At 47.3% G+C, this 27568-nt stretch overlaps 1 protein-coding gene across 9 annotated transcripts in view; it reads left to right on the top strand.

The window, feature by feature from the left end:
- trpm2 (transient receptor potential cation channel, subfamily M, member 2) overlaps nt 1–27568 on the top strand; it is a 247332-nt gene that overhangs the window by 209156 nt on the left and 10608 nt on the right. For 5 of the 9 annotated variants that reach the window (XM_052043091.1, XM_052043168.1, XM_052043247.1 and 2 more), the window contains 11 exons: nt 1459–1630; nt 3435–3615; nt 4340–4521; nt 6018–6150; nt 6636–6726; nt 7342–7429; nt 9126–9274; nt 9989–10056; nt 13069–13143; nt 14105–14191; nt 17070–17172. In XM_052043091.1, the coding sequence (XP_051899051.1) occupies nt 1459–1630; nt 3435–3615; nt 4340–4521; nt 6018–6150; nt 6636–6726; nt 7342–7429; nt 9126–9274; nt 9989–10056; nt 13069–13143; nt 14105–14191; nt 17070–17172 (1329 nt within the window). Of the gene's footprint in view, nt 1–1458; nt 1631–3434; nt 3616–4339; nt 4522–6017; nt 6151–6635; nt 6727–7341; nt 7430–9125; nt 9275–9988; nt 10057–11142; nt 11307–13068; nt 13668–14104; nt 14192–17069; nt 17177–18730; nt 18817–27568 lie in introns of those variants that run through there. The other 4 variants (XR_007958583.1, XR_007958602.1, XR_007958558.1 and 1 more) reach the window with 4 other exon arrangements.

Raw genomic sequence — 27568 nt, 5'->3', positions numbered from 1 at the left:
AAAGTAAGGAGGTGCGGGATCCAAGGGGGCATTGCAGTGTGGATCCAGAACTGGCTGGCCCACAGAAGGCAAAGAGTGGTTGTTGAATGGTCGTATTCTGCATGGAGGTCGGTGACCAGTGGTGTACCTCAGGGATTTGTACTGGGACCCTTGCTTTTTGTGATTTTTATAAATGACCTGGATGAGGAAATGGAGGAGTGGGTTAGTAAGTTTGTGGATGACACGAAGGTTGGGGGTGTTGTGGATAGTTTGGAGGGCTGTCAGAGGTTACAGAGGGACATAGATAGGATGCAAAGTTGGGCTGAGAAGTGGCAGATGCAGTTCAACCCAGATAAGTGTGAAGTGGTTCATTTTGGTAGGTCAAATATGATGGCAGAATATAGTATTAATAGTAGGACTCTTGGCAGTGTGGAGGATCAGAGGGATCTTGGGATCTGAGTCCGTAGGACGCTCAAAGTTGCTGTGCAGGTTGACTCTGTGGTTAAGAAGGCGTATGGTGTATTGTCCTTCATCAATCGGGGAATTGAATTTAGGAGCCGAGAGGTATTGTTGCAGCTATATAGATCCTTGGTTAGACCCCACTTGGAGTACTGTGCTCAGTTCTGGTCACCTCACTACAGAAAGGATGTGGAAGCCATAGAAAGGCTGCAGAGGAGATTTACAAGGATGCTGCCTGGAATGCGGAGCATGCCTTATGAAAGCAGGTTGAGGGAACTCGGCCTTTTCTCCTTGGAGCGACAGAGGATGAGGGGGGGACCTGATAGAGGTGTATAAAATGATGAGAGGTATTGATCGGGTAGATAGTCAGAGGCTTTTCCCCAGGACTGAAATGGTGGCCTCAAGAGGACATAGGTTTAAGGTGCTGGGGAGTAGGTATAGAGGAAATGTCACGGGTAAGTTTTTTACTCAGAGAGTGGTGAGTGCGTGGAATGGGCTGCCGGCAACGGTGGTGGAGGTGGATACGATAGGGTCTTTTAAGAGACTGTTGGATAGGTACATGGAGCTGAGAAAAATAGAGGGCTATGGGTAAGCCTAGTAATTTCTAGGGTAGGGACATGTTCGGCACAGCTTTGTGGGCCGAAGGGCCTGAATTGTGCTGTAGTTTTTCTGTGTTTCTATGAGATCCCCACTCATTCTTCTAAGCTCCAGTGAATACAGACCTGGTTGACTGACGGTCTCCTCATACAATAGTTCCCCATTCCAGGAATCAGTCAGGTGCACGCTTACCGCTCTCTCCCGAGGGCAGATATATTCTTTCCAGGGTAAGGCGACCAATGCTGCACATAATACTCCAAGTGTGGTCTGGTTTCATTTATTAGAGGAATAGTAATTATATCTTTGACTGACTTGTTCAAGATCCATCTTGGGGACCTCACAGATGCCTTGGCACCTAGTTATAATGCTGAAAATGACCCAGGGTGTGTTCATGGAAATCCTATGAGTCTTTTCTTTCTACAGATAAAGGACATCTTCTTCTTTCTGTTCCTGCTGGCGGTGACGATAGTGGCCTATGGTGTAGCTAATCACGCCATCCTTATTCACAATGAGAAACGGCTAAACTGGATATTCCAAGGGGTTGTCTACAAGCCTTACTTGATGCTCTTTGGAGATATCCCAAATGACATCAGCTGTAAGCTCACTCTTCAATTCAATGGTTGAGGTCACCTGCTCAAAGAAAAGTCTTGCTCATTTGTGTATCCCCTTTCACAACCCAGGACATGGCCAAAGGGATTTGCCTCCATGTTATAATGTGATGAATTTGCACCCACAAATGCCAAAGTGTCATTCTCAGATAACCTGGTTTAGAGACACTGCAGAAGGCATCAGGGAGAACTTCCCACTCTTGTTTGATATTCCCAAGGTACCTTCTGCATCCAGCTGAGGGAGCAGACAGGGAGATGCTGCCACCCCACCCAAAGCAAACACAATAACGCACCATTGATAGTGACCAACTCAACTTGGTGCTCAAATGCATGAGCCCATGGTGTTAATGCCTCAGAGGCATGTATAACACTTAGTCATGGCTAACACATGAGGGTGGTGTCCTTGGCTAGATATAGTTGGATAATCAACCTGTCAGCTCAGTGGTTCAGAAGCAGAATGCTGCAGATGTTGGGAATTAGGGGGAAAAAAAACTAAATGCTGTAAGCACATCAGACAGCATGTGTAACGAGGGAAGCAGGGTTAGCATTCCAGGTCAAAGGGCATTTTTAAAAGTGAAATGAAATAAGTTTCTGGGTTGGTTGGTGACGAGAGTGAAGAGAATGGCTGATAGGAGACAGACAGACGTAACTGGTTACCCCTCCCACCACCACTTCTCTTTTAACTCCACGCACTTGTTCCAAATCAAAGGTGTGGTTATGGATCCTGCATTGGTCCAAGCGATGCCTGTACCTCTGTGACATTGTTTGGAGCCACTTCTACCCACCACCCCCCTCCTCACCTTTATCTCTGTTCACTGATGTCTCTATCAGTGTTGCTTCCTGTTCTCAAAAGGCTCAGCATCTTTATTGCTAACTTCCATGGTGCTCTGTCTTTTAAATAGTCCATTTCTGACTCTTCCTTTCCTTTTCCCAAATCCTCGATCTCCATCCCAGGGTACATCCATTACAAGCCCATAGACTCCCACAGTCATCATCATCTCTTCCCACCTACATCCTGTAAGGATTCCATTCCATTCTCCCAGTTTCTCTGACTCCTTCCTTTCCATGCAGACGATTCAGATGATTTCTTTCTCCATGACTGTAGTTGATGGGTCTCTCAATCATGTCTGCTCTCACCACCTCTGTCCCACCCCCACCCCCGGAACAGAGTTAGGGTTCCCTTGTCCTCATCTTCCATCTCATCAGATTCACATTCGACATATAATTTCCACAATTTCCACCACCAGACACAGCTACCCCACGCACCCCCTCCCCCTTTTCAGCACTCTGAAAGGCCCATGACTCCATCTCCATCATCACCCACTCCCCTTCTCATGGCACCTTCCCATCCAGCCGCAGACCTCACCTCGTCCCTTTCCGCCAGCCAGGGAGCTAAACAATCCCTACAGGTGAAGCAGTAAGTCACTTACCACTCTTCCAATCTAGTGAACCGTACTCTGTGTTCTCACTATGGTCTCCTCTACACTGGAGAAACCAAGTTCCCTTTGGGTGATCACTTTCCAGAAAACTCCCATTCAATTCAAATGCCTAACCTGAGCTTCCTGTTGCCTTTCACTTTAGTTCACTCCCTGCCCGCCTCTCTGAACAGGAACCTGAAGACCTGCAAAATCATCGTGACTTTTCCAGATTCTATGAAAACACAAACATTTGCTTTTAAATGGGAACGATAGATAAAGGGATGCAAGAAAGTGATTGCAATTTTTTGTGAATGTGCAGATTACAATTATCAACTAACTCTGGTAAATACTTTGCTTACCCTCAAAACAAAAGATTCAGGCTTTGACCTCAGTCAATGCAGCGTGAATGGCACTGACCCCTACCAGCCAAAGTGTGTTGAACATAACAGCATGGACGAACCCATCTTCCCCGAGTGGCTGACCATCATCCTGCTCTGTCTCTACCTGCTCTTCACCAACATCCTGCTGCTCAACCTGCTGATTGCAATGTTCAAGTAAGTGACCCCATCCTCAGTGGGTTCAGGACGGTGTGGGAAATTGGGAGGAGCATGGAATCTGAAGCAGAGGAGGGTTAATTTCAGTAGGAATCTGAGCCAGGAAAACTGTGAGCAGTGGTGGGCCTCATGTGGAGATTGTTCAAGCATGGATGGCCATCACGTGAGTTAGTTGGCTGACTTAAGCTTTGCCACTATGAGGGGGATATGAAAGGGTATGGTGATTGGGCAGGATATAGGGCAAGTTGAGGGAGGTTGGAGATTGAGGCGGAGAGTGGAAATGTTTTTAATGGAGAAACAACAGCAAGGACGTAAAAGGCCCATTTTTGTATTAGAAAATAGTATATGTTGTGGTATATGGAATACGCTGCTTGGGGTAGCGGTAGCGGCAGATAGCACAGGAGCACTTAAGAGACTCTTGGATAGGCACATGAATATACAGAGAAGGGAGGGATATGGTTAATGTGCAGGGAAGAGGGATTAGATTAGTTAGAAGTCATTGGTTTAATTAGTTTGGCACAACATTATGGGCCAAAGGGGGTGTCCTGTGCTGTACTGTTCTATGTTGGATGTTGGACCTCCGAAACTGACCCTCAGGGGAATGGGGCATTTGTTTTTAGATTTACTTAGCTTCAACCAGCCAAGCTCCTGTGATATTGGGAGATTGGAAGACATCAAAGACCTGCACTCACATCTGCCCACTCTCTGGTCATTCTCTCCTCAGCTATACCTTTCAACTAATCCAAGAAAATACAGATAAGATCTGGAAGTTCCAGAGGTACTCGCTGATCGAGGAGTACTACACCCGTCCACCAGCACCTCCTCCCTTTATCATTTTTAGTCACTTATTCGTCTTAATTGAGTGTGCAACCTGCAGGAAATCAAAACAGAAGCACAAGAAGTTCAGTAAGTCTCTTCCGACATTGCCTTTTTCACTGGGAATAATCCACCATGCTGGGAAGAATGGAGAAGGTTTCTAAAGATGATCTCCCAAGCAAAGGAAAGGAAAGTGTAGCTGACAAAGAATAGGTGCTGGGTAGACCAACAGGACATAAAATTGCCTGCTCCACCTGGAATGTATTACCAGGGGAGGGAAGTAGACAGAAAATCACGCGGGCCTTGGCCATAATCTTCCAAATATCGACAGATCAGGGGTGCTACCTGAGGGATGGAAAACCGCTCATATAATCTCCTTATTCAAAAAGTGTGCAGAGATAAACCCAGTGATTACAGAGCAGTCAGTTTAACCTTGGTGCCGGGGAAAAATAGTTCCTGACACAAAAAAAAGTCAAAGTCAAATTTATTGCCATATGCACAAGTACACGTATGCACAGGTGAAATGAAAAACTTACTTGCAGCAGCATCACCGGCACATGGCATCAGATACACGACATTCACAAGAAAAACATAAATTATGCAAAATTATATATGAAAGACCACAATTAGAACAAAAAAAACAGTCCATTGTAGTGCAAAGTGGCCATAGTATTGCTATACTGAGGTAGTAATTAGGGTTGTGCAGTTTGGTTCAATAACCGAATGGTTGGAGGGAAGTAGCTGTTACTTGTACAAATATAGGTTGATTAGGAAATTTGCAGCGTAGATTTGTTTAATGTAAAAAAAAGTCTTCATTAGCTTGACAAGAGTTCTTTGATGACCCTGGAGTGAAGTAGGCTGAGGGGTGACCTCATAGTAGTTTATAAAATTATGAGGGACATAGATAAGGTGAATCCTCAGTTTTTTTCCCAGGGTAGGGAAGCCTAAAACTAGAGGGTTTAAGGTAAGAGGGCAAAGATTTAAAGGGGATGTACAGGCAAGTTTTTCCACACAGAGGGTGCTGGGTATATGGAACGAGCTGCCAGAGGTAGTCGAAGAGGCAGGTACATATATAACATTTACATGACATTTAGATAGGTACATAGACAAGAAAGGTTTAAAGGGATATGGGCCAAAATGGGAGTAGCTCAGGTAGACACCTTGGTCAGCATGGATGAGTTGGGCCGAAGGGCCTGTTTGTCTCCTGTATTACTCTATAACTCAATAACACTTGATGAAGAAGATGCAGCCTACATGCTCAGTGTGACCTTCCAAAAGGCACCAACATAATCAAAAATGAAAGAATACAGGGGTAAAGAACAGAGAATGCTGGAAACACCCAGCAGGTCAGGCAGTGTCTGTAGAGGGAGAAACAGAGGTAACGTTTCATGTTGCAAACCTTTCATCAGGACTTCTACAAATAGGTAACAGTACATCTGATGAAATGGCATCAATCTGACATGGGGGCTTAACTCTTGTTCTCTTGCAGCATTTAGCATGTAGTAAATGCTGCAGCATTTACTGTTGTGTTTTAGTTCTCCAGGACCCGTTGTTATTTACTGTTGTGCTGCACCCATCTTTTGCAGAAAAACAACTGGATGAGAAAGAGGAAGCTGAGATTTTAACATGGGAGGCTATAATTAAAGAGAATTACCTCGTCAAGCAAAAACAGAGCCAGAGCCAGAGTCTAAATGAGCAGGTCATGTGCACCTTGGAAAAGTGAGTACACATGTTTCAAACACTACTCCCTGCCGCACCCCACTGCCACCACCCCCCCCCCCCAACCCTCACTGCTGCCACCACCACTACCAGAGCCCACTTCTGCACACTCCTGCCTCGTGGCAGGAACACTGAATTTTGCAACGTCAGGTAACCCACTTCCCCTATCCCACTCCCTTCGGCCCACTGGTCCAGCCAGGTTCTCTCTCCCATTGCTCACCTTTTCCATACCTCACTCCCTCATTACCCAGACTCATGACCCTCCCCCTCCTTGTTCCATCCATTCACCACTTCCCCCTCACCTTGTTCCACCTATCACCTACCAGCCTCTCTCTCGCCCTTCTGCCTCACTTCTTTCTCCCCTCTCCACACTCAACCCGAACCGTTGGCCATCCACAGATGCTGCCTGACCTGCTGAGGACCAAACCATGGTCTCTTTAGCTGTGGAGCAGTTCCCTGAGCTTCTGTCCAATCGTGTTTTTCAGGGTGGAGATGATTGCGGAGGTGCTGGATGTGAACAGAGAGAGCAACAAATTTGATGCAGTGGAAAAGAACATCAATCACCTGAAGGCACAGGTAGATCCCAGGGAGACACAGGAGGAAGACGGTTGGGGTGAGAGCACAGCTGCTGGCAGTGTAGAGGGACATCCATCATGTCCCCTAACATCACCACCCAATGTCCCAGAGGGAGAGGCTGAGAGGCACTGGGCCTCACTTTCAGTAGGACAGGAGGTGGGAGCCAAACCAACCTGTTCGGTCCCCAGCCTCTCGAGCCTGATCCACCAGTCATCACCAAAATTTGTCTCAGCCCCGATCCCAGTCATGAACCGAGCCAGCAGTGGGCTGGAAATGGGGTAACAGCTCCGAGCTTTCCCCATACTGTGGGGGGAATGGTCTGAATATTCTCCAGACCCAGTTCTCCCCAGCAGTATGTGTGTTCCTGCACTCGGATCCACTGAGCAGGCTGGGGTAGCTTGCTGAGGAGTTCCTTCCTGCCCTCCGTCCACCCCCCATCTGTAAAACCTGATCCAAACCCACTGTGGAAGTGCAGCCCTGGGTGTCCCCCTGTTGATGTTGCAGGTCCCATTGAGTCTGGATTTTGGAAACCCACCATCCCACCACAGGAACCTGCTGCCTACTCATTGTTAAACAACGGCTCTACTCAGAGATCCTTACCTTTTGCTTCTGTAGATGCTGCAGAGTATGCGGGCCTTAAACTGGATCATGAACGCTCTGATGAACAAGGATTTTGGGCCTCGGGACAGTGCACCAGCACTTGGTACGTATTCTGCTCAGCTCCCCAGAGACAGGAAAGAGCACATCTGAAGATGTTTAATCTAAGCCATGCCAGGTAGTCAGGACCATTAGGAGCATTGATGTACAGTGGGATCTGGGGGAGCATGCCCAGAGCTTGCTGAAAGTGGTGACACAGGTGGACAGAGCGGTAAAGAAGGTGTACAGAATGCTTGCCTTCATCGGTCGGGGTGTTGAGTGTAAAAGCTGGAATGTCATGTTGCTGCTATATAAAACTTTGGTTAGGCCACACTTGAAGTATTGTGTGCGATTCTGGTCACCACATTACAGGAAGAATGTGGAGGCTTTGCAGAAAATGTTGACTGGGTCAGGGTGTATGAGCTGTAAGGGGAGACAAACTTGGACTGTTTTCTCTGGAGTGTCGGGGGCTGAAGGGAGACATGGTAGAAGTTTATAAAATTATCAGTGTAATAGATAGGGTTGATAGAGTCTTTTCCCCAGGTAGAAATGTCAAATACCAGAGGGCATAAGTTTGTGAGGGGGGAAAGCTTGTGAGGCAAGTTTTTTTTATACTGAGAGTGATAGGTGCCTGGGATGCGCTTTCAGGGGAGGCAGCAGAAGCAGAAACTGTATCAAAGCTTAAGAAGCCTTTGGACAGACACATGAACAGGCAGGGAATTGAGTGATGTGGAGCCTGTGCAGCAAAATGGGGTTAGTTAGATTGGCATCATGGTCGACACAGATATCGTGGTTGAATGGCCTGGTGATGTGCTGTACTGTTGTACGTCCTATGTCGGTGCGTTGTAACTGGAAGTTTGTTCCCAGCAAGGCTCCAGGGAGCTCAATACTTGGGCCTTTGCTTCTGTAATATATGTTAATGATTCCAATTTAAATGCAAGGAGCAAAATAAAGGACACTGCAGATTGTTGACAGTAAGGAGGAAGATACAGATGTTCTGGTCAGCTGGGCAGAAGAGTGACAAAGAGGATTTAATCCTGAGAAGCAAGAGGGTGAAGAAGGCAGGAGAACACAATAAATGGGAAATATTGCAGCAAGGGATCATGGAGTGAATGTCCACAGATCAAGAAGTAGCAGGGCTGGTCGGTAAGCTGGTTGGAAAGACATGGGATGCTCTCCCTTGCTCGCCAGGGACTAGGACACCAGAGCAGAGCCACAGCTTGAGTTCAGGACACCACATTACAGGAGCATTGTGATTCCCTGGAGAGGGTGCAGAGGAGATTCACCAGGAAGTTTCCCTGGGCTGGAACGTTGTAATTAGGGGGTAAAATTGGAGAGGCAGGGGACGGGGGTTGTTTTCTTTGGAACAAAGAAGACTGAGGGAAGATTAAGTTGAGGTGCATACAATTATGATGGACCCAGATAGAATAAACAGCAAGGAGCTATTTCCCTAAAAACCAGAGGGTAGAGATTTGTAGTCATAGGTAGAAAGACTGGAGAAAGGAGGTGGATTTTTTTCACCCAGTGGGAATCCAGAACTGACTGCCTGTTGAGGGTGGTGGGGGAAGAATCCCCAAACATATTTAAACATGCTTGGTTGTGTACTTGAACGATTGTGATCTTCAGGGAATTGGGGGGATGCGGGGGAGGAGGAACAAGTTCCTTATTGACTGTCATGGACACAATGGGTTGGGTGACCTCCTGGGTGCTAACCTTCCTGCCACACTCCTGATCTTGTTCGATGTTGCCTACTTCCGATGCAGTAATTTCTGATGGTAGAAACAGAGAGGAAGAAGCTGCTGGTGAAGAGAGGGATTTGAAGCCCCTGTACCACATTAAAGCCCGCAGCTTGATCTATCCGGACAGCAACATTGAACGCTTCCCTGTGCCTGATGAGATGGTCCCTTGGCAGGTAAGGAAAGGGCCTGGGATTTAGACCACTTTCGTCCCTGTTTCCAGGCATTGCACTTGCTTTATCTGAATGATTTGAAAATAGAAATGGGGAACGCTGGAAATACTCTGCAGGTCAGGCACCATCTGTGAGTTTTGCCAGAATGTTGCCTGGATTAGAGGGTGTGAGCTATAAAGAAAGGTTAGACAAACTTGGGTTATTTTCTCTGGAGTGTCGGAAGCTGAGGGGAGACCTGATAGAAGTTTATAAGATTATGAGAGGCATAGGTATACAGCCAGTATCTTTTCCCTAGGGTTGAAATGTCTAATACTAGAGGGCATCCGTTTAAGGTGAGAGGAGGAAAGTTTGAAGGAGATGTATGGGGTAAGTGTTTTGTACACAGAGAGTGGTGGGTGCCTGGAATGCGCTGCCAGGAGAGGTGGTGGAGGCAGATACAATGGCAATGTTTAAGAGGCATTTAGACAGACACATGAACAGGCAGAGAATGGAGGGATATGGACCATGTGCAGGCAGATGGGATTAGTTTAAATTGGCGTTACGGTTGGCACAGACATGGTGGGCTGAAGGGCCTGTTCCGTGCTGCACTGTTCTCTGATCTGTAGGTGCTCCCTAAGGAGATAACTGAGGGATCAAATCTCAACCCTCAATTCAATCCTGGCAGCATTACTTATAATTTTGGAAATTCCCTGATCATTTCATGAATTCCTTTTCTAGGTTAAATTTGCTGAGTACAAGCCGCCTTCTTACACAGCAAAAGCACCAGATGGCAATTGGCCAACAAGGTAAGGTGGCACTGAATGTAATTTCTCCTGTGGATTATTGTTATGGATGCACAGAAACATCCTGGGAGATATTGTTTCAACCAGGAATGTCCCTCAGCAGGACAGGCACGGAAGTAGGCCAGTTCAGCTCAGGGTTACCAATCTCATCATGGGTTGTCAAGGGATTGGATGGTAGATTGGATGGTAGACTATGAAGGTCATGACTGCCCTTAGGATTTGTGGTTGACAGTCAGGCAAAGACAAACGAGAAGAGGTTGTCTTCACCTAACCCTTTGAGGGAGTTGTACTCTGCACCTAACCTGGATTTGTTCTGCCTTTATCTCCAGGCTCTCATTTTGTGTTCTTGTTTGTTTTTGTGTACAATAACTTTATTTAAACATGAATGGGAAAGCAGTTAAATCGAAACATTCCCCTCCTTGTCCAGATGCATTTCAGTCCCCATCGTGCCATCAATCCCACAGGGTCTCCACCCTCCCTATAGACACCGCCTTCTCTCTCTCTCTCTCTCTCTCTCACTCTCTCACACACTCTCTCTCTCTCTCTCTCTCTCTCTCTCACACACACTCTCTCACTCTCACTATATCAGACGGAACTCCCAACAGCCTGCTACCAAGATGGCCACCTTGGCTAGGTCTTGGAGCAGACCAACGAGGAGGTCTCCTGATCAATTTACTGGCCCCTTCCCCTCCCCAACACACCAGGTGCCCAAGGATCAGGAGAGTGGGGCTGAAATGTAACCAGAATGCAAGAAGTAGCCCCTTCAAACACTCAGATAGGGGCTGCAACCTCTTGCACTCCACATACATGTGGAACATGGACTCTTCCAGACCACAGAAATATCAGGCTGCCTGGGAGTCCAGGAACCCGCTTAAAAGCTATTGTATGTGGGAAGTGGAGGGTGTGTAGGAGCAGCTCATGCAGGAAACACCTCTGTGCAATATGGAACAGTATGGAGGGGCCTTGCAAGAGACGCCTCCTGTTGTGTGGGACAAGCTCCGAATGAGGGGTTCAGGGCCTGAGTCTGATAAGCAGTTCGCTCTTTCACTGTCTGATTCATCCCTTCATCTGGTCACCTCCCTCCACCAGTGGGGAAGCACGCTGATAGGAGGCGACCATCTCCCAGATTCTGAGAAGGTCCCAGTACAAGATGGGCATCTCCCATGGAGCAGCACGGCTGATGCTTACCACTTGTCCTGAAGGAAGTGTCCCTGGAGGAAGGAATACATTGTCAGCACACACTTATCTGGGAGGTATCTAGTCAGAGGTATCTAGCATATCTAGGGACATATCTGGCATGTATCTACCTACAGGTATCTCTGCAGGTATGAAGGCAGAGACACATATTGATCGCAACTGAAAAGAATGTCACCACATGGGTTCAGACAGATACCAGCAAATACTGCCCTCCTCAATCAGGGACCCAGTGCTTCTTCTCGCCCCAGAAAAAGTCCACTGGCTTCTTCTGAATCTTGGTGGCAAAGGTGGAGGCGGGACCAAAGTGACCAACAGTACCACTGGAGGTCATTGGTTGGTTTTCTGACCAGCGTTTGGCCCTTGTCACATAGCACTTAGAACTGTCCAGTCCAACGCCCTACCTGGGTGATGATTCTCACCTCCACTTCCTGCCAGTTTACTAGCCAGACCTTCTCATTAGGGCTCAGGTAGACTCCCAGATGGCGGAGTTGTGCGATACTCCACGCGGAGTCTCATTTTCTCCAGAAAAGAATCTGTGCCAAGAGTCTGGAACATTGCAGAGGACATGGCTGAAGAGAATGGCACACCCACCACGGGTCAACAGAATCTGTGGCCACGAGGTTCACAGTGACGACATAAGCCGAGAGGAGAACCTTCATGCCCGACCCATGCCGAGGCAAACTGTTGACATCCTCTGAAGAAGACTCAGAAATGGCTCCACACATTTGGAGTGGCCGGACATGGAACCTCCCTGACGCACCCCTCTCCTGTGTCCTACACCAAGTCTCAGTCCTCCTCGGTGCACTCCCACTGAGCAGTGGGCTTCTCAGCCACACTGTTTGACCACACCTCTGCCACGATCCCACTTCCAGGATCCATGGCGGGGAATCTCCCTGGGCACCTTTTGGGAATTAGGGACCGCTGGCGGCAATGGGACAGAATCCTTCCCCTCCTCCGGTCTCGGACCAGAGGCCAGCCCCACCATTCCCAGCCCTGGAAATCCAGACAATGCCCGGTCCTGAGGCAGAGAGGGACAACCCTCCCTTACTGTGCCTCCACCCACAGACCCAGAATGTGGAGAACTATGTACCGGGGAGAGAAAACGACACACATCCCCTGTAGGTCAACCAACTCCCGGACATTGGTGTCAGAATGGAGGACCTGGCCTTCACACGCTTCAACCTCCTCATCCTCCTCCCCCAGGACACCAACCCAGAAGCAGAGTGAGAGGCAGCTCCAGGGAGGTCCCCAGCCTTCTGAACCTCAGGGGCACCCTCACTATCCACATGGGAGGGGATTGGTGTGAAGGTGTTCCTCTCCCTGTGGGACAGTGAGCCCCCCTTATCAGGCCACCCATCATGTTGCTAAAAGTGGAAGAAGCCAAAGTGTGCAGTGCAGTTCGATTCTTGATCCAGCCAATCCAGTCCTTCCCTTTTTATCCTCAGTCCCATTGTGTGAAGAAGGAGATTAACCCATGTTGGTCCTGGCATTCAGTGTTGGCCAGGGCTTATGTCTGCTGAGGACAGATCAGAGTGAGATGGTCCGCTCTCTGTAAGTTGTCCGTAATCGCTGCCTGTCCAATGTGACGTATGAGGCGAGCCACGGACTGCTTGCCTTCCAGAGCTGTTCTCTGAGCTGGAGTCATTTAGCTGTGACGAGGGACAGAAATCACTTTCACGTTGCTCCCCACTGTAACCTCAAGCATGCCAGATGTCACAGGGATCACCCACTCCCACTTCCTTCCCTGTCTTCAGTGTAACATAGTTCTGCTTTTCCAGATGCATGTCCAGGGCCTTACAGTGTTCTTCTCTTTTTCAGCAAACCTCATCTAAAAGAAAGCTCCCAGGACAGTGGACTGGATGACAACTCTGATCCCATTGACGTATCTTTCCTGTAAATTGTTTTCATCATATTAGCTCCAGATTATAAATGTTGCCACTCCCACTTCTGGTTTGGTTTGTTAGTGGCACATGGGACATGGAACAGTACTGCACAGGAACAGGACCTTCAGTCCACCATGTCTGTGCCCGCCACGGCACAAGATATATTCACAGTTACTTTCTGAAATCAGGAAACCCTTTCCAAAATTACACATTGACTTACTTGTGATAACATCACAGCTGCAGTACTGGGCATTGAAGAGGGACTTAGACAGACACATCAGCAGCCAGGGAATGGAGGGATGTTGACCCTTCCAGGCAGATGGGATTAATTTAAATTGGCATCATGGTTGGCACAGACATGGTGGGCTGAAGGTCCTGTTCTATGTAACTTAGGAATGCTGGTGTGGATGTATGCATGTACAGGTAAACATATACCTCACTTTCCACCCCACCTGCAATTGGAACATTCGATGTTGATGTCATTGGGCTGGAGGCTACCTGTGGACCTACAGCTGTAAGAGTTTCCACATTCAGGTAACCCTCTGTGCCTTTCCTACTCCCACCATTTCTCTCACTTTCTGTTCACCTATTCTATCTTTTTGGCCAGTGTGCTGCAGGTCAGTTTGCTGTGTAGAAAGGCTTTGGCTCATCTCCTCTCTGGTTACTGCCCCCCATACTCCAAGAAGATTATTATTCTTTGTTTACTTTGTCAGAGCTCTTCATCTTCCTGTTTTCAGGATGTCTGCTCCAAATTAGCCAATGTCCATGTAATTAAGAAGCCTGGAACCCTTGGCCCCACTTGTGCATTCCTATGGCCAGCACATCCCTCAGAATAGCCAGGCACAGCTGCATTACCCATTGTGTGGGCATTTGTCCCTGCCCCAATATTGTCAGGACCTTGTGTAAGTCTGGCCCGCACTATGAGGGGACGTTCCGGTCATCATTGTCCTAACTTTCTGTAACTGTTTCAGGAATCCAGTGGGAAGGACTGGGTTGACTGGAAGAGGGAGTCTGCTCTGTTTTGGACCTAACTTTGCAATGGATCCCATCATAACTCGGTGAGAAGACTTCTCTTGTTGTAGTAAGAGGTTGCACGTACATCACTGCTCAGTACTCCCTTATCACAGGCCAACGTAAGTCAGCTCACTGAGTCACGGCCAACTGGAACACTGTCTTCTTTCCATTCCTGTTAGAATCTCACTTTGATCACCTCTAGTAATGTGGGCATGCTATGCTGAGGGTGTCATCACTGACCACGACTTACTGTTAGTTGTAACTAACTGTCACGGTTCAGGTTCAATTGTGGTACAGCCCATGCTTGAATAAACTTGTGTCCTACTCTGCTTTCTCCACACTTCCCAGTTGCTGTATTCTCAATCACCCACATTTGGGCTTCCCATCTTCCTGTGTGCTTTGAAGACATCTTTACTAACCCTGTTATCCTGCTAAACTTTGAACGTGGCACAGTGGTGCAGCAGGTAGAGCCATGGCCTCACAGCTCTGGTGGTGAACCCTGGTGCTGTGTGTGTGGAGTTTTCCCTGTACCACATGGGTGTCTTCAAGGTGCTCTGGTTTCCTCCCACATCCCAAAGACATGTAGACTGGTAGGTTAATTGGCTACTGTAAATTGTCCCCCTGTAGGTGAGTGGGAGGAGAATCGTAGAGTTAATGGGCATGTGAGTGAGAGTAGTTACCAGAAAATATTGGGGGATGGGATTGTTTGGAATTCTGAGAGATAGAATAGACCTGATAAGCCAAATGGCCTTGTTGTATCTTGTAAGGAACATAGAACAGGCCCTTCAGCCCACTACGTCTGCACTGAACACAATGCCGAATTAAGCCAAATCTCTCTGCCTGTGCATGATCCATATCCCTCCATTCCCTGCATATTCATGTGTCTATCTAACAGCCTCTTAAATGGTTCTATCATATCTGCTTCCACCACTACCCCTGCCAGCCCATTCCAGGTACCCTCCACTCTCTGTGTAAAAAAAAAACTTACCCTGCACATTCCCTGTAATCTAATCTTCTGGACCAGCTAATGGTGCAGGACCTTGTCAAAAACCTAGCTAAAGTCCACGTTGACAACATCTCCTGCCCTACCCTTGTTAATTCTCTTGGTCACCTCATAATTTTATAAACTTCTATCAGGTCTCCCTTCATCCTCTGATGCTCCAGAGAGAACAACCCAAGTTTGTCCAACCTCTCCTTATAGCATATGCCCTCTAACCCAGGCAGCATCCTGGTGAATGTCTTCTTCACCCTTTCAAAAGCCTTCCTGTTATGGGGCAACCAGAACTGCACACAATACCCCAAGTGCAGCCTAACCAAAGTTCTATACAGCTGCAACATGACTTCCTGAGTCTTATACTCTATGCCCCCACCGATTAAGGCAAGCATGCCATACACCTTCTTTACCACCTTATCTACTTGCATGGCCTCTATCAGGGAGCTATGGACTTGGACCCCAAGATCCCTCTGCACATCTTTCAGTACATCTTCAAAAAACTCATTCATGAGATATGATTTCCCACAAACAAAGCCACACTAACCGACACTTGACTTTCCAAATGCAGGTAGACACTGTCCCTCAGAATCCCTTCCGGTAGCTTTCCCACCACTGATGTTAGGCTCACCAGCCTGCAGTTCCCAGCCTTGTCCTTGCAGCCCTTCTTAAATTAATTAACAAAATTAGCCACCCTCCAGCCTTCTGGTATCTCACCTGTGGCTAAGGAAGATACAAAAATCCCTCTCAGACTTCCTAATTTCTTTTTCAAAGACACTCCTGGTGTGTATGAGTGGTAGAACCTGAGAAGTTGATGAGAAAGTGGGTTTAGAGTCAATGCGTGATGGTTTAGAGCTGGAGTGAATGTCAGACAGAGGAACAGCAGCTGATGCATAGAGAAAAATACCGTGATGCTGGAGGAACTCAGCAGGCCAAGCAGCATCCGTGGAGAAAAGCAGGCAGTCAATGTTTCAGGTCAGGACTGAAGATAGGAAAAGGGGAAGCCCAATATATAGGAGGGAAAAGCAGAGCAGTAATAGGTGGACAAAAGAAAGAAGGCAGGATGGGCACAAGGTGGTGATTGGGGAAGCCATGTGGAACAAGATGGTGGCGTAGACACAGATCGAGGAAGGTCACGTGGCTGTGGGACTGAGTCTGAGTGAGCACATGGTCGAGGAGCCGGAGAGCAGAGGAGATCAGAGGCATAGAACCCAGCCAATGGTCTATATGACTGTGCCCAGCACGTAATACCATCATTAGAAGTAGGACAGTGCAGACGCTGAGAATCTGAAGTAAGAACAAGTAGTAAATTGTAGAATTGGACAGCACAGCAACAGGCCCTTTGGCCCACCTCATCTATGCTGACCATGATGCCTATCTACACGAACCCCATTCGCTTGCGTTTGACCCAAATCTCTCTAAACCCTTCCTGCCCACGTACCTGTCCAAATATTTCTTAAGCGTTGGAATTGTACCCATCTCTACCACTTCCTCTGACAGTTCATTCCATATACCCACCTCCATCTGTGTGAAAAAGCTGCCTCCAAGTCCTTTTAAATTTCTCCTTTCTCACCTTAAACCTGTGCTCTCTAGTTTGAGGCTCTCTCACTCTATCCTATTTATATACTGGGCAAACATTCAGCAGGTCAGGCACATTCGCAGAGAGGGTAACAGAGTGTGTTTCAGATCGACCATACATCAGTTTTATTTCCATGCTGTTTGAAACTGTGCATCTGGTGTTTTGACTCATTCATTGTGGCCACTGTTTTCCCAGTGGAAAAGGGCTGATCCACTGCCTAGTTGTGCTCCCAGTTTCACATTGCTATATTCAGGAGTACATGGATCAGTGGTTAGAAAGAGAAGACAATGTCACAAGGAGATCTGACACTTTCATAGCGCTCCTTCAGTGCAATGCTTTCTCTCTCTTCCAGCTTTAAGAGGAACTCAGATAATTCAGTGGCAATGAAAGGTTCCAAGAATGTATTGGAGTTTCTTGTCGTTCAATATCCAGGCGAAGACTGGGCCCTACCTGCGGTAGGTGAGAGTGGTGAAAAGTATAGTCCAAGTTCACATAGATGTACACAGATGTGAATCATGACAGCCCGGTATATACATGGGACATGACGGTCAGTCTGGTGTGTACACAACTCATGATGGTCTGCTGTGTACACGGGACATGACAATCCGGTGTGTACATGGTGCGTACACAAGACATAAACCATGACAGACAGTAGGATGAGATATTCCACACTACCCTTTCGTGTATGCATTTCACTGTGTTTCGATGAACACTAGTAAAGATATCATATCTTATCTACCTGTCTTTAACTGAACCAGTATTGTTCAACAACCTTCCACTGATACAAGCCAATTATTTTGAATAAGCTATTTCAGACTTTGAAAAGCTTACTCCATTTTTAGAAATATGTTTTAAAATGTTTTAAGGACAGTTAAAATATATCATTACTTATTGAGGCTAAGTAGTTGCCTTCTGTTTACTGATGTTTGTTTTGGCACCAATCAAACTTTTCTCACTGTAAGGAGTCCAGACCTGAATGCTGGGGTTATGTAGAAAGACGCCACAGATCGAGAGAGGAAGGGAAAAAGGAGAAAGTGAGAGGGAGAGAAAGGTAGAGCAAAATGGAGAATAAGCATGATACGGAGTGTGTGTGAGAGAGAGATGGTGAAAGGAGAGATGGGGAAAGGGCAAATTGATAATTGGATTATTATTGTCACATGCTACCAAAGTCCAGTGAAAAACTTTGCTTTGCATGCCATCCATACAGATCAGTTCATCACATCAGTACATTGAGGTAGTACAAAGGAAAAGCAATACAGAATGCAGAATCTAGTGTTACAGTTACAGAGAAAATGCAGTGCAGGTAGACAATAAGATGCAAGGCCATGATGAGGTAAATTGTGAGGTCAAGAGTCCATTTTATCGTACTAGGGAACCATTCAATAGATTTATAACAGAGGGATTAGAAGCTGTCCTTCAGCCTGGTGTTAAATGCTTTCAGGCTTTTGTATCTTCTGCCCGATGGGAGGGGGGAGAAGAGAGAATGTCCGGGGTAGGTGGGATTATGCTGGCTGCTTTACTGAGGCAGCAAGAAGTGCAGACAGAGTTCATGGAGGCAAGGCTGGTTTTCATGATATGCTAACCTGTATCAACAACTCCCTGCAGTTTCTTGTGGTCCCGGGCAGAGAAGCTGTCATACCAAGTCGTGATGCAATGGATAGGATGTTTTCTATGGTGCATCTATAAAAGTTGGTGAGGGTCAAAGGAGATATTACAAATTTCTTTTACCCTCCTGAGGAAGTAGAGACACTGGTGAGCTTTCTTGACTGTGGCGTCTGTGTTTGGACCAGGACAGGCTATTGGTGATGTTCACTCCTCAGGACTTAAACCCTTCAACCCTCTTGACCTCAGCATTGTTGATGTAATTAGGAGCATATGCAACACCCCCTTCCTGAAGTCAATGACCAGCCCTTTTGTTTTGCTGACATTGAGAGACAGGTTGTTTTCATGACACTATGCCACTAAGCCTCTATCTCCTTCCTGTACTTTGGCGTTTTTGATCGGGAGCGAGAGACGAGCGAGCGAATCAGCCGAGGATTTCCGAACAGATAAGTTTTTTTTCCCTAACGGATTGGGGATAACGGGGAGTAACTGCACAGGTGCGTGACGTCAGTCAGTAGCGCGCGTGTGCACGCAAATAATTTAAAAACAAGACTGGCAGCGTTCGGAGCGTGCAGCGGAGTGAGGGAGCAGAGTGATCGGGCTTAGGCTCAACGGGCTTAGGTGAAAAGGGGTGAGGCGGGTCGGTAGCTGGTAGGTAAAGGTAGGGTTTACCTGTTATTGTTAAAAATTTTAAGTAGGATAAAATTAGGTAGGGAAAGAATTAGTTCAGATGGAGGACATGGTGGTGCGCTGCAGCTGCTTGATGCGGGAGCTAGTGGCCCCTGCTAAGGTGCACGGTGATCACTTCTACAGCAAGTGCTGGAGAAACTTCATCTCAGAATTGATGAGCTGGAGTTGCAGCTTCAAACACTGCGAAGCATCAAGGAGGGAGAGAGGTATGTAGATATGGTGCATCAGGAGAGAGTGACCCCTCTCAGAGCAGGTACTTCTAGGGTCCAGTAAGCAGATAAGGGTGACTGTCAGGGGAGAGAAAAAGAAAAAGAAAGGGAACAGGCAGATAGAGCAGAAAAACCCCGGAGGCTGTTCCCCTGTTTTCTGCTTTGGAAGCTGTTGAGGGGGATGACCTGCAGGGATCAAGCAGCAGAAGCCAGGTCTCTGGCACTGGGACTGGTCCTGCTGCTCAGAAGGGAAAAGAGGAGAAGAGGAAGGTAGTAGTGATAGGGGACTCAATAGTCAGAGAAACAGATGGGAGCTTGTGGCAGTGAGCATGAATCCCAGATGGTATGTTGTCTCCCAGGTGCCAGGGTCCAGCATGTCTCTGATCGGGTCCACAGTATTCTTGAGTAGGAAGGAGAACAGCCAGAAGTCGTAGGACATGTTGGTACCAACGACATAGGTAGGAAGAGGGATGAGGTCCTGAAAAGTGAGTTTCAGGAGCTAGGCAGAAGGCTGAAGAACAGGACCTCAAGGGTAGCAATCCCAGGATTGCTGCCAGTGCCACGCGATAGTGAAGGTAAGGATAAGAGGAGATGGCAGTTGAATGCGTGGCTGAGGAGTTGGTGCAGGAGGGAAGGTTTTAGATTTTTGGATCACTCTTTTGGGGAAGGTGGGACCTGTACAGAGAGGACTGGTTACACCTGAACCCGAGGGGGCTGATATCCTTGCAGGCAGGTTTGCTAGGGTGTTTCGGGAGGGTTTAAACTAGCTTGCGAGGGGGTTGGTAAGCAGAGGGGTAGGTCAGAGGAAGAAGTGGATGTGGAAAAGTCAGATCTAACATATAGAGAGGCTTTGAGGAAGGAGAAGCAGAGTACAGGGTATAAAAGTAGAAAGGTGGATGGGCTAAAGTGCATTTACTTAAATGCAAGTAGTATCAGGAATAAGGGTGATGAGCTGAGAGCTTGGATAAGTACATGGGACTATGATATTGTGGCTCTTGCAGAGACTTGGCTGTCACCAGGGCAGGAATGGATTTTGAATATTCCTGGATTTCAGTGTTTTAAAAGGGAGAGGGAGGGGGGGGGAGAAGAGGAGGAGGGGTGGCGATACTGGTCGGGACACTATTACAGCTGCAGAAAGGGTGGATAATGTAAATGGATCCTCTCTAGAGTCAGTATGGGTGGAAGTTAGGAACAAGAAAGGAGCAGTTACTCTACTGGGAGTATTCTATAGCAGGGATACTGAGGAGCAGATTGGGAGGCAGATTTTGGAAAGGTGCAATTGTAACAGGGTTCTTATCATGGAGACTTCAACTTCCCAAATATTAGTTGGCACCTGCTTAGTACCAAAGGTTTAGAAGGGGCAGAGTTTGTTAAGTGTGTCCAGGACAGATTCCTGTCACAGTATATTGACAGGCCAACTGGAGGGAATGTCATCTTAGATCTAGTATTCGGTAATGAACCGGGTCAGGTGACAGATCTCTAGGTGGGTGAGCATTTGGGGGACAGTGACCACCGCTCCCTAACCTTGAGCATTGTCATGGACAGGGATAGGAGCAAAGAGGACAGGAAGATATTTAATTGGGGAAAGGCAAATTATGAGGCTATAAAGCTAGAACTTGAGAGTGTAAATTGGGATAAAATTTTTGAAGGGAAATGTACTATGGAGATGTGGTTGTTGTTCAGGGATCTCTTGCAGGATGTTAGGGGTAAATTTGTCCCGATGAGGCAGAGAAAGAATGGCAAGTCGAAGGAACCATGGGTGACAAGAGAGGTGGAACAACTACTTAGGAGGAAGAAGGCAGCATACATAAGGTGTAGGCAGCAGAGATCAGATAGGGCTCAGGAGTAATATAGGGTAGCAAGGAAGGAACTTAAAGGGGCTGAGGAGAGCAAGAAGGGGACATGAAAAGGCTTTGGCGAGTAGGTTAAGGAGAATCCCAAGGCTTTTTTCACGTACATGAAGAGCAGAAGGATGACGAGAGTAAAGGTAGGACTGATTAGAGACAAAAGGTGAGAAGATGTGCCTGGAAGTTGTGGAAGTGGGTGAGGTTCTCAATGAATACTTCTCTTCAGTATTCACCAAGGAGAGGGGCCTTGATTACACTAAGGACAGTGTTGGTAAGGGTAATGTTCTAGGATATGTAGATATCAAGAGAGGATGTGTTGGAGCTGTTAGAAAATATTAGGACAGATAAGTCCCCGGGGCCTGATGGAATATTCCCCAGGCTGCTCCGCGAGGCGAGGGAGGAGATTGCTGAACCGTTGGCTAGGATCTTTGAGTCCTTGTTGTCCACGGGAATGGTACTGGAAGATTGGAGGATGGCAAATGTTGACCCTTACTCAAAAAATGAAGTAGGGATAGTCCAGGGAATTACAGACCAGTGAGCCTTATGTCTGTAGTGGGCAAGCTGTTGGAAAGGATTCTTAGAGATAGGATCTATGAGCATTTAGAGAATCATGGACTGATTAGGGACAGCCAGCATGGCTTTGTGAAGAGCAGATCATGTCTCACAAGCCTGATAGTGTTCTTTGAGGAAGTGACCAGGAAGATTGATGAGGGTAGTGCTGTAGATGTGGTCTACATGGATTTTCATAAGGCATTTGACGGGGTTCCACATGGTAGGCTTCTTCAGAAGGTCAGAAGGCATGGGATCCAGGGAGGCTTGGCCGTGTGGATTCAGAATTGGCTTGCCTGTAGAAAGCAGAGGTTTGTGGTGGAGGGAGTGCATTCAGATTAGAGGGCTGTGACTAGTGGTGTCCCATAGGGATCGGTTCTGGGACCTCTACTTTGTGATATTTATTAATAACTTGGATGAAAGGGTAAAAGGGTGGGTTAGCAAGTTTGCAGATGACGCAAAGGTCAGTGCTGTTTTGGATAGTGTGGAGGACTGTCAAAGGTTGCAGAGGGACATTGATAGGATGCAGAGCTGGGCTGAGAAATGGCAGATGGAGTTCAATCTGAAGAAGTGTGAGGTGTTACACTTTGGAAGGACAAACTCCAAGGCAGAGTACAAAGTTAATGGCAGGATTCTGGGTGGTGTGGAGGAGCAGAGGGATCTGGGGGTTCATATCCACAGATCACTGGAAGTTGCCTCACAGGTGGATAGGGTAGTTAAGAAAGCTTATGTGATGTTAGCTTTCATAAGTCATGGGATCGAGTTTAAGAGCCGCGAGGTAATGATGCAGCTCTACAAAACTCTGGTTAGACCACACTTGGAGTACTGTGTCCATTTCTGGTCATCTCATTATATGAAGGATGTGGAAGCGTTGGAAAGGATGCAGAGGAGATTTACCAGGATGCTGCTTGGTTTGGAGAGTATGGATTATGAGGAGAGACTAAGGGAGCTAGGGCTTTACTGTTTGGAGAGAAGGAGGATGAGGGGAGACATGATAGAAGTATACAAAATATTTAGAGGAATAGATAGAGTGGACAGCTAGCGCCTCTTTCCCAGGGCACCAATGCACACTACAAGAGGGCATGGCTTTAAAGTAATGGGTGGGAAGTTCAAGGGAGATATCAGAGGGACGTTTTTCACTCAGAGTGGTTGGTGCATGGAATGTACTGCCTGGGGTGGTGGTGGTGGAGGCAGGTAAATTGGTCGAGTTCAAGAGATTGTTAGATAAGCATATGGAGGAATTTGAAATAGGGGATATGTGGGAGGAAGGGGTTAGATAGCATTAGGCGTGGTTTATAGGTCAGACAACATGGTGGGCCGAAGGGCCTGTATTGTGCTGTATTGTTCTATGGTTTCTATGGACTCATCATTATGAGATTTGGCTTTACTACCATGGTATCATCTGCAAACTTGTAGATGGAGTTGGAGCAGAATCTGGCCACACCATTGAGAGTGTATAGGGAGGAAAGATGCGAGTTTGTGGGGCACCAGCATTGAGGATAATCGTGCCAGAGGTGTTACTGCCAATACTTACTGATTGCGATCTGTTGGTCAGAAAGTCAAGGATCCAGCTGCAGAGGGAAGTGTAGGAGTTTGGAGATGAGTTTGCTTGGAATTATGGTATTAAAGATGGAGCTGTAGTCAATAGTCGTCTGACATAGTTGTCTTCACTGCTCAGATACTCCAGAGATGAGTGTAGAGCCATGGCGATGGCATCTGCTGTGGATGTGCTCTAGTGGTGGGCGAATTGTAGTTGATCAAGGAAACCTGGGAGGCTGCAGTTGATGTGTACCATGACCAAGGAAAGGGACACGAGAGTGAGGGAGAGAGAGGGATAGAATCATAGAACAGTACAGCTCAATACAGGCCCTTTGGCCCACAATGTTGTGCTGACCTTTAAACCTCACCTAAGACTATCTAACCCCTTCCTCCCACATATCCCTCTATTTTAAATTCCTCCGTATGCCTATCTAACAACCTTTTGAATTTGACCAATGTACCTGCCTCCACCACCATCCCAGGCAGCACATTTAATGTCCCAACCACTCTCTGGGTAAAAATCCTGCCTCTGACATCTCCCTTGAACTTCCCACCCATTACTTTAAAGCCATGCCCTCTTGTATTGAGCATTGATGCCCTGGGAAAGAGGCGCTGGCTGTCTACTCTATCTGTTCCTCTTAATATTTTGTACACCTCTTATCATGTCTCCCCTCATCCTCCTCTCCAAAGAGTAAAGTCCTTAGTCTCTCTTCATAATGCATACTCTCTCAAACAGGCAGCATCCTTGCAAATCTCCCCTGCACCCTTTCCAACGCTTCCACATCCTTCATATAATGAGGCGACCAGAAATGGACACAGTACTCCAAGTGTGGTCTAACCAGAATTTTGTAGAGCTGCATCATTACCTTGTGGCTCTTAAACTCGATCCCACGACTTATGAATGCTAACATCCCATAACTTTCTTAACTACCCTATCCACCTGTGAGGCAACTTCCAGTGATCTGTGGATATGAAACCCCAGATCTCTCTGTTCCTCCACATTACCCAGAATCCTGCCATTAACTTTGTACTCTGCCTTGGAGTTTGTCCTTCCAAAGTGTAACACCTCCAGATTGAACTCCATCTGCCACTTTTCAGCCCAGCTCTGCATCCTATCAATGTCCATCTGCTGTGTCCAATCTGTGGGACACCACTAGCCACAGCCCTCCAATCAGAATGCACCCCCTCCACCACAACCCTCTGCTTTTTACAGGCAAGTCAATTCTGAATCCACTCACACAAGCATCCCTGGATCCCATGCCCTCTGACCTTCTGAAGAAGCCTACCACATGGAACCCTGTCAAACGCCTTACTAAAATCCATGTAGACCACATCTACTGCACTACCCTCATCAGTCTACGTGGTCACCTCCTCAAAGAACCCTATCAAGCTTGTGAGACATGATCTGCCCTTCACAAAGCCATGCTGGCTGTCCCTGATCAGTCCATGATTCTCTAAATGCCCATAGATCCTATCTCTAAGAATCCTTTCCAACAGCTTGCCCACCACAGACATAAGGCTCACTGGTCTATAATTCCCTGGACTATCCCTACTATCTTTTTTTGAATAAGGGGACAACATTTGCCACCCTCCAATCCTCCAGTACCATTCCCGTGGACAATGAGGACTCAAAGATTCATGGTTCAGCAATCTCCTCTTGCCTCACAGAGCAGCCTGGGGAATATTCCATCAGGCCCTGGGGACTTACCTGTCCTAATATTTTCTAACAGCTCCAACACATCCTCCCTCTTGATATCTACGTGCTCCAGAACATTAACCTTACCAACACTGTCCTCAGCATCATCAAGGCCCCTCTCCTTGGTGATTACTGAAGAGGAATACTGAATTCATTGAGGACCTCACCCACTTCCACAGCTTCCAGGCACATCTTCCCACCTTTGTCTCTAACTGGTCCTACCTTTACTCTCATCATGCTTCTGCTCTTCACATAAGTGAAAAAAGCATTGGGATTCTCCTTAACCCTGCTTACCAAGAACTCTTCATGTCCCCTTCTTGCTCTCCTCAGCCCCTTCTTAAGTTCCTTCCTTGCTACCTTATATTCCTCATGGTCTCTATCTGATCCTTGCTGCCTACACCTTATGTATGCTGCCTTCTTCCTCCTAACTAGTTGTTCCACCTCTCTTGTCACCCATGGTTCCTTCGACCTGCCATTCCTTCTCTGCCTCACCGGGACAAATTTATCCCTAACATCCTGCAAGAGATCCCTGAACAACGACCACATCTCCATAGTATATTTCCCTTCAAAACTGTCATCCCAATTTACACTCACAAGTTCTAGCCTTATAGCCTCATGATTTGCCCTTCCCCAATTAAATACCTTCCTGTCCTCTTTGCTACTATTCTTGTCCATGACAATGCTAAAGGTTATGGAGCGGTGGTCACTGTCCCCCAAATGCTCACCCACTGAGAGATCTGTCGCCTGACCCGGTTCATTACCTAATACTAGATCTAATATGGCATTCCCTCCAGTCGGCCTGTCAACATACTGTGACAGGAATCCGTCCTGGACACACTTATCAAACTCTGCCCCATCTAAACCTTTTGTACTAAGCAGGTTCCAATCAATATTTGGGAAGTTGAAGTCTCCCATGATAACAATCCTCTTATTCTTGCACCTTTCCAAAATCTGCCTCCCGATCTGCTCCTCAGTATCCTTGCTGCTACCGGGGGGCCAGTAGAGTAACTGCTCCTTTCTTGTTCCTAACTTCCACCCATACTGACTCTAGAGAGGATCCTTCTACATTATCCACCCTTTCTGCAGCTGTAATAGTGTCCCTGACCAGTATCGCCACCCCTCCTCCTCTTCTCCCCCCCTCCCTCTCCCTTTTAAAACACTGAAATCCAGGAATATTCAGCATCCATTTCTGCCCTGGTGACAGCCAAGTCTCTGCAAGAGCCACAATATCATAGTTCCACATATTTATCCAAGCTCTCAGTTCATCACCCTTGTTCCTGATACTTCTTACATTTAAGTAAATGCACTTTAGCCCATCCACCCTTCTACTTTTATACCCCGTACTCTGCTTCTCCTGCCTCAAAGCCTCTCTACATGTTAGATCTGACTTTGCTCCATGCACTTCTTCCACTGACCTACCCCTCTGGTTCCCATCCCCCTCGCAAACTAGTTTAAACCCTCCTGAAACACCCCAGCAAACCTGCCTGCAAGGATATTGGTCCCCCTCGAGTTCAGGTGTAACCCATCCATTCTGTACATGTCCCACCTTCCCCAGAAGAGATCCCAATGATCCAAAAATCTAAAACCTTGCCCCCTGCACCAACTCCTCAGCCACGCATTCATTTGCCATCTCCTCCTATTCTTACCTTCACTATCACGTGGCACTGGCAGCAATCCTGAGATTGCTACCCTTGAGGTCCTGTTCTTCAGCCTTCTGCCTAGCTCCCTAAACCCACTTTTCAGGACCTCATCCCTCTTCCTACCTATGTCATTGGTACCAACATGTCCTACAACTTCTGGCTGTTCTCCCTTCTGCTCAAGAATACTGTGGACCCAATCAGAGACATCCCGGACCCTGGCACCTGGGAGGCAACATACCATCCAGGATTCATGCTCACTTCCACATAAGCTCCTATCTGTTTCTCTGACTATCAAGTCCCCTATCACTACTGCCTTCCTCTTCTCCTCCCTTCCCTTCTGAACAGCAGGACCAGTCCCAGTGCCAGAGACCTGGCTTCTGCTGCTTGATCCCTGTAGGTCATCCCCCTCAACAGCATCCAAAGCGGAATACCTGTTATTGAGGGGAACAGCCTCCAGGGTCCTCTGCATTGTCTACCTGTTCCCCTTCTCTTTCTCTCCCCTGACAGTCACCCATCTCTGTCTCATAGAAGTACCTGCTCTAAGTGGAGTGACTGCCTCCCGATGCACAGCATCTACATATCTCTCTCCCTCCCTGATGCTTTGCAGTGTTTGAAGCTGTGACTCCAGCTCATCAATTCTGAGCTGAAGTTCCTCCAGCCTCATGCACTTTACTGTAGATGTGGTCGCCGTGCACCACAGCAGGGTCCACTAGCTCCCACATCAAGCAGCTGCAGCGCATCGCCATGCCCTCCATCTGATCTATTTTTTACCCTACCTAGCTGTAGTCTACTTAAAAAATTTATAATAATAACAGTAAACCTTTCCTTTACTTACCAGCTACTCACTAGTGTTGTTGCAGATGGCCTCGGCTTCCTGATGCTGAAGAGAATAATAGAGAAGTGGATCTCACCTCGCCCCTTTACCGCCTAAGCCCGTTGAGCCAAAGCCCAGTCACTCTGCTATCTCTCACTCCACTACCCGCTCCAACGCTGCCCACTGCTTATTGCGTCTTCTTTTTAAACTGCCCGCGCGACCCGCTTACATCATGCGCCTGCAGTTTAGAACATAGAAAAATGAT

This window comes from Pristis pectinata, chromosome 1 (genome assembly GCF_009764475.1).
Source record: "Pristis pectinata isolate sPriPec2 chromosome 1, sPriPec2.1.pri, whole genome shotgun sequence".
Taxonomy (NCBI): domain Eukaryota; kingdom Metazoa; phylum Chordata; class Chondrichthyes; order Rhinopristiformes; family Pristidae; genus Pristis; species Pristis pectinata.
The sequence above is the reverse complement of the archived record's forward strand: the minus strand, read 5'-3'. Positions and strand labels throughout refer to the sequence as shown.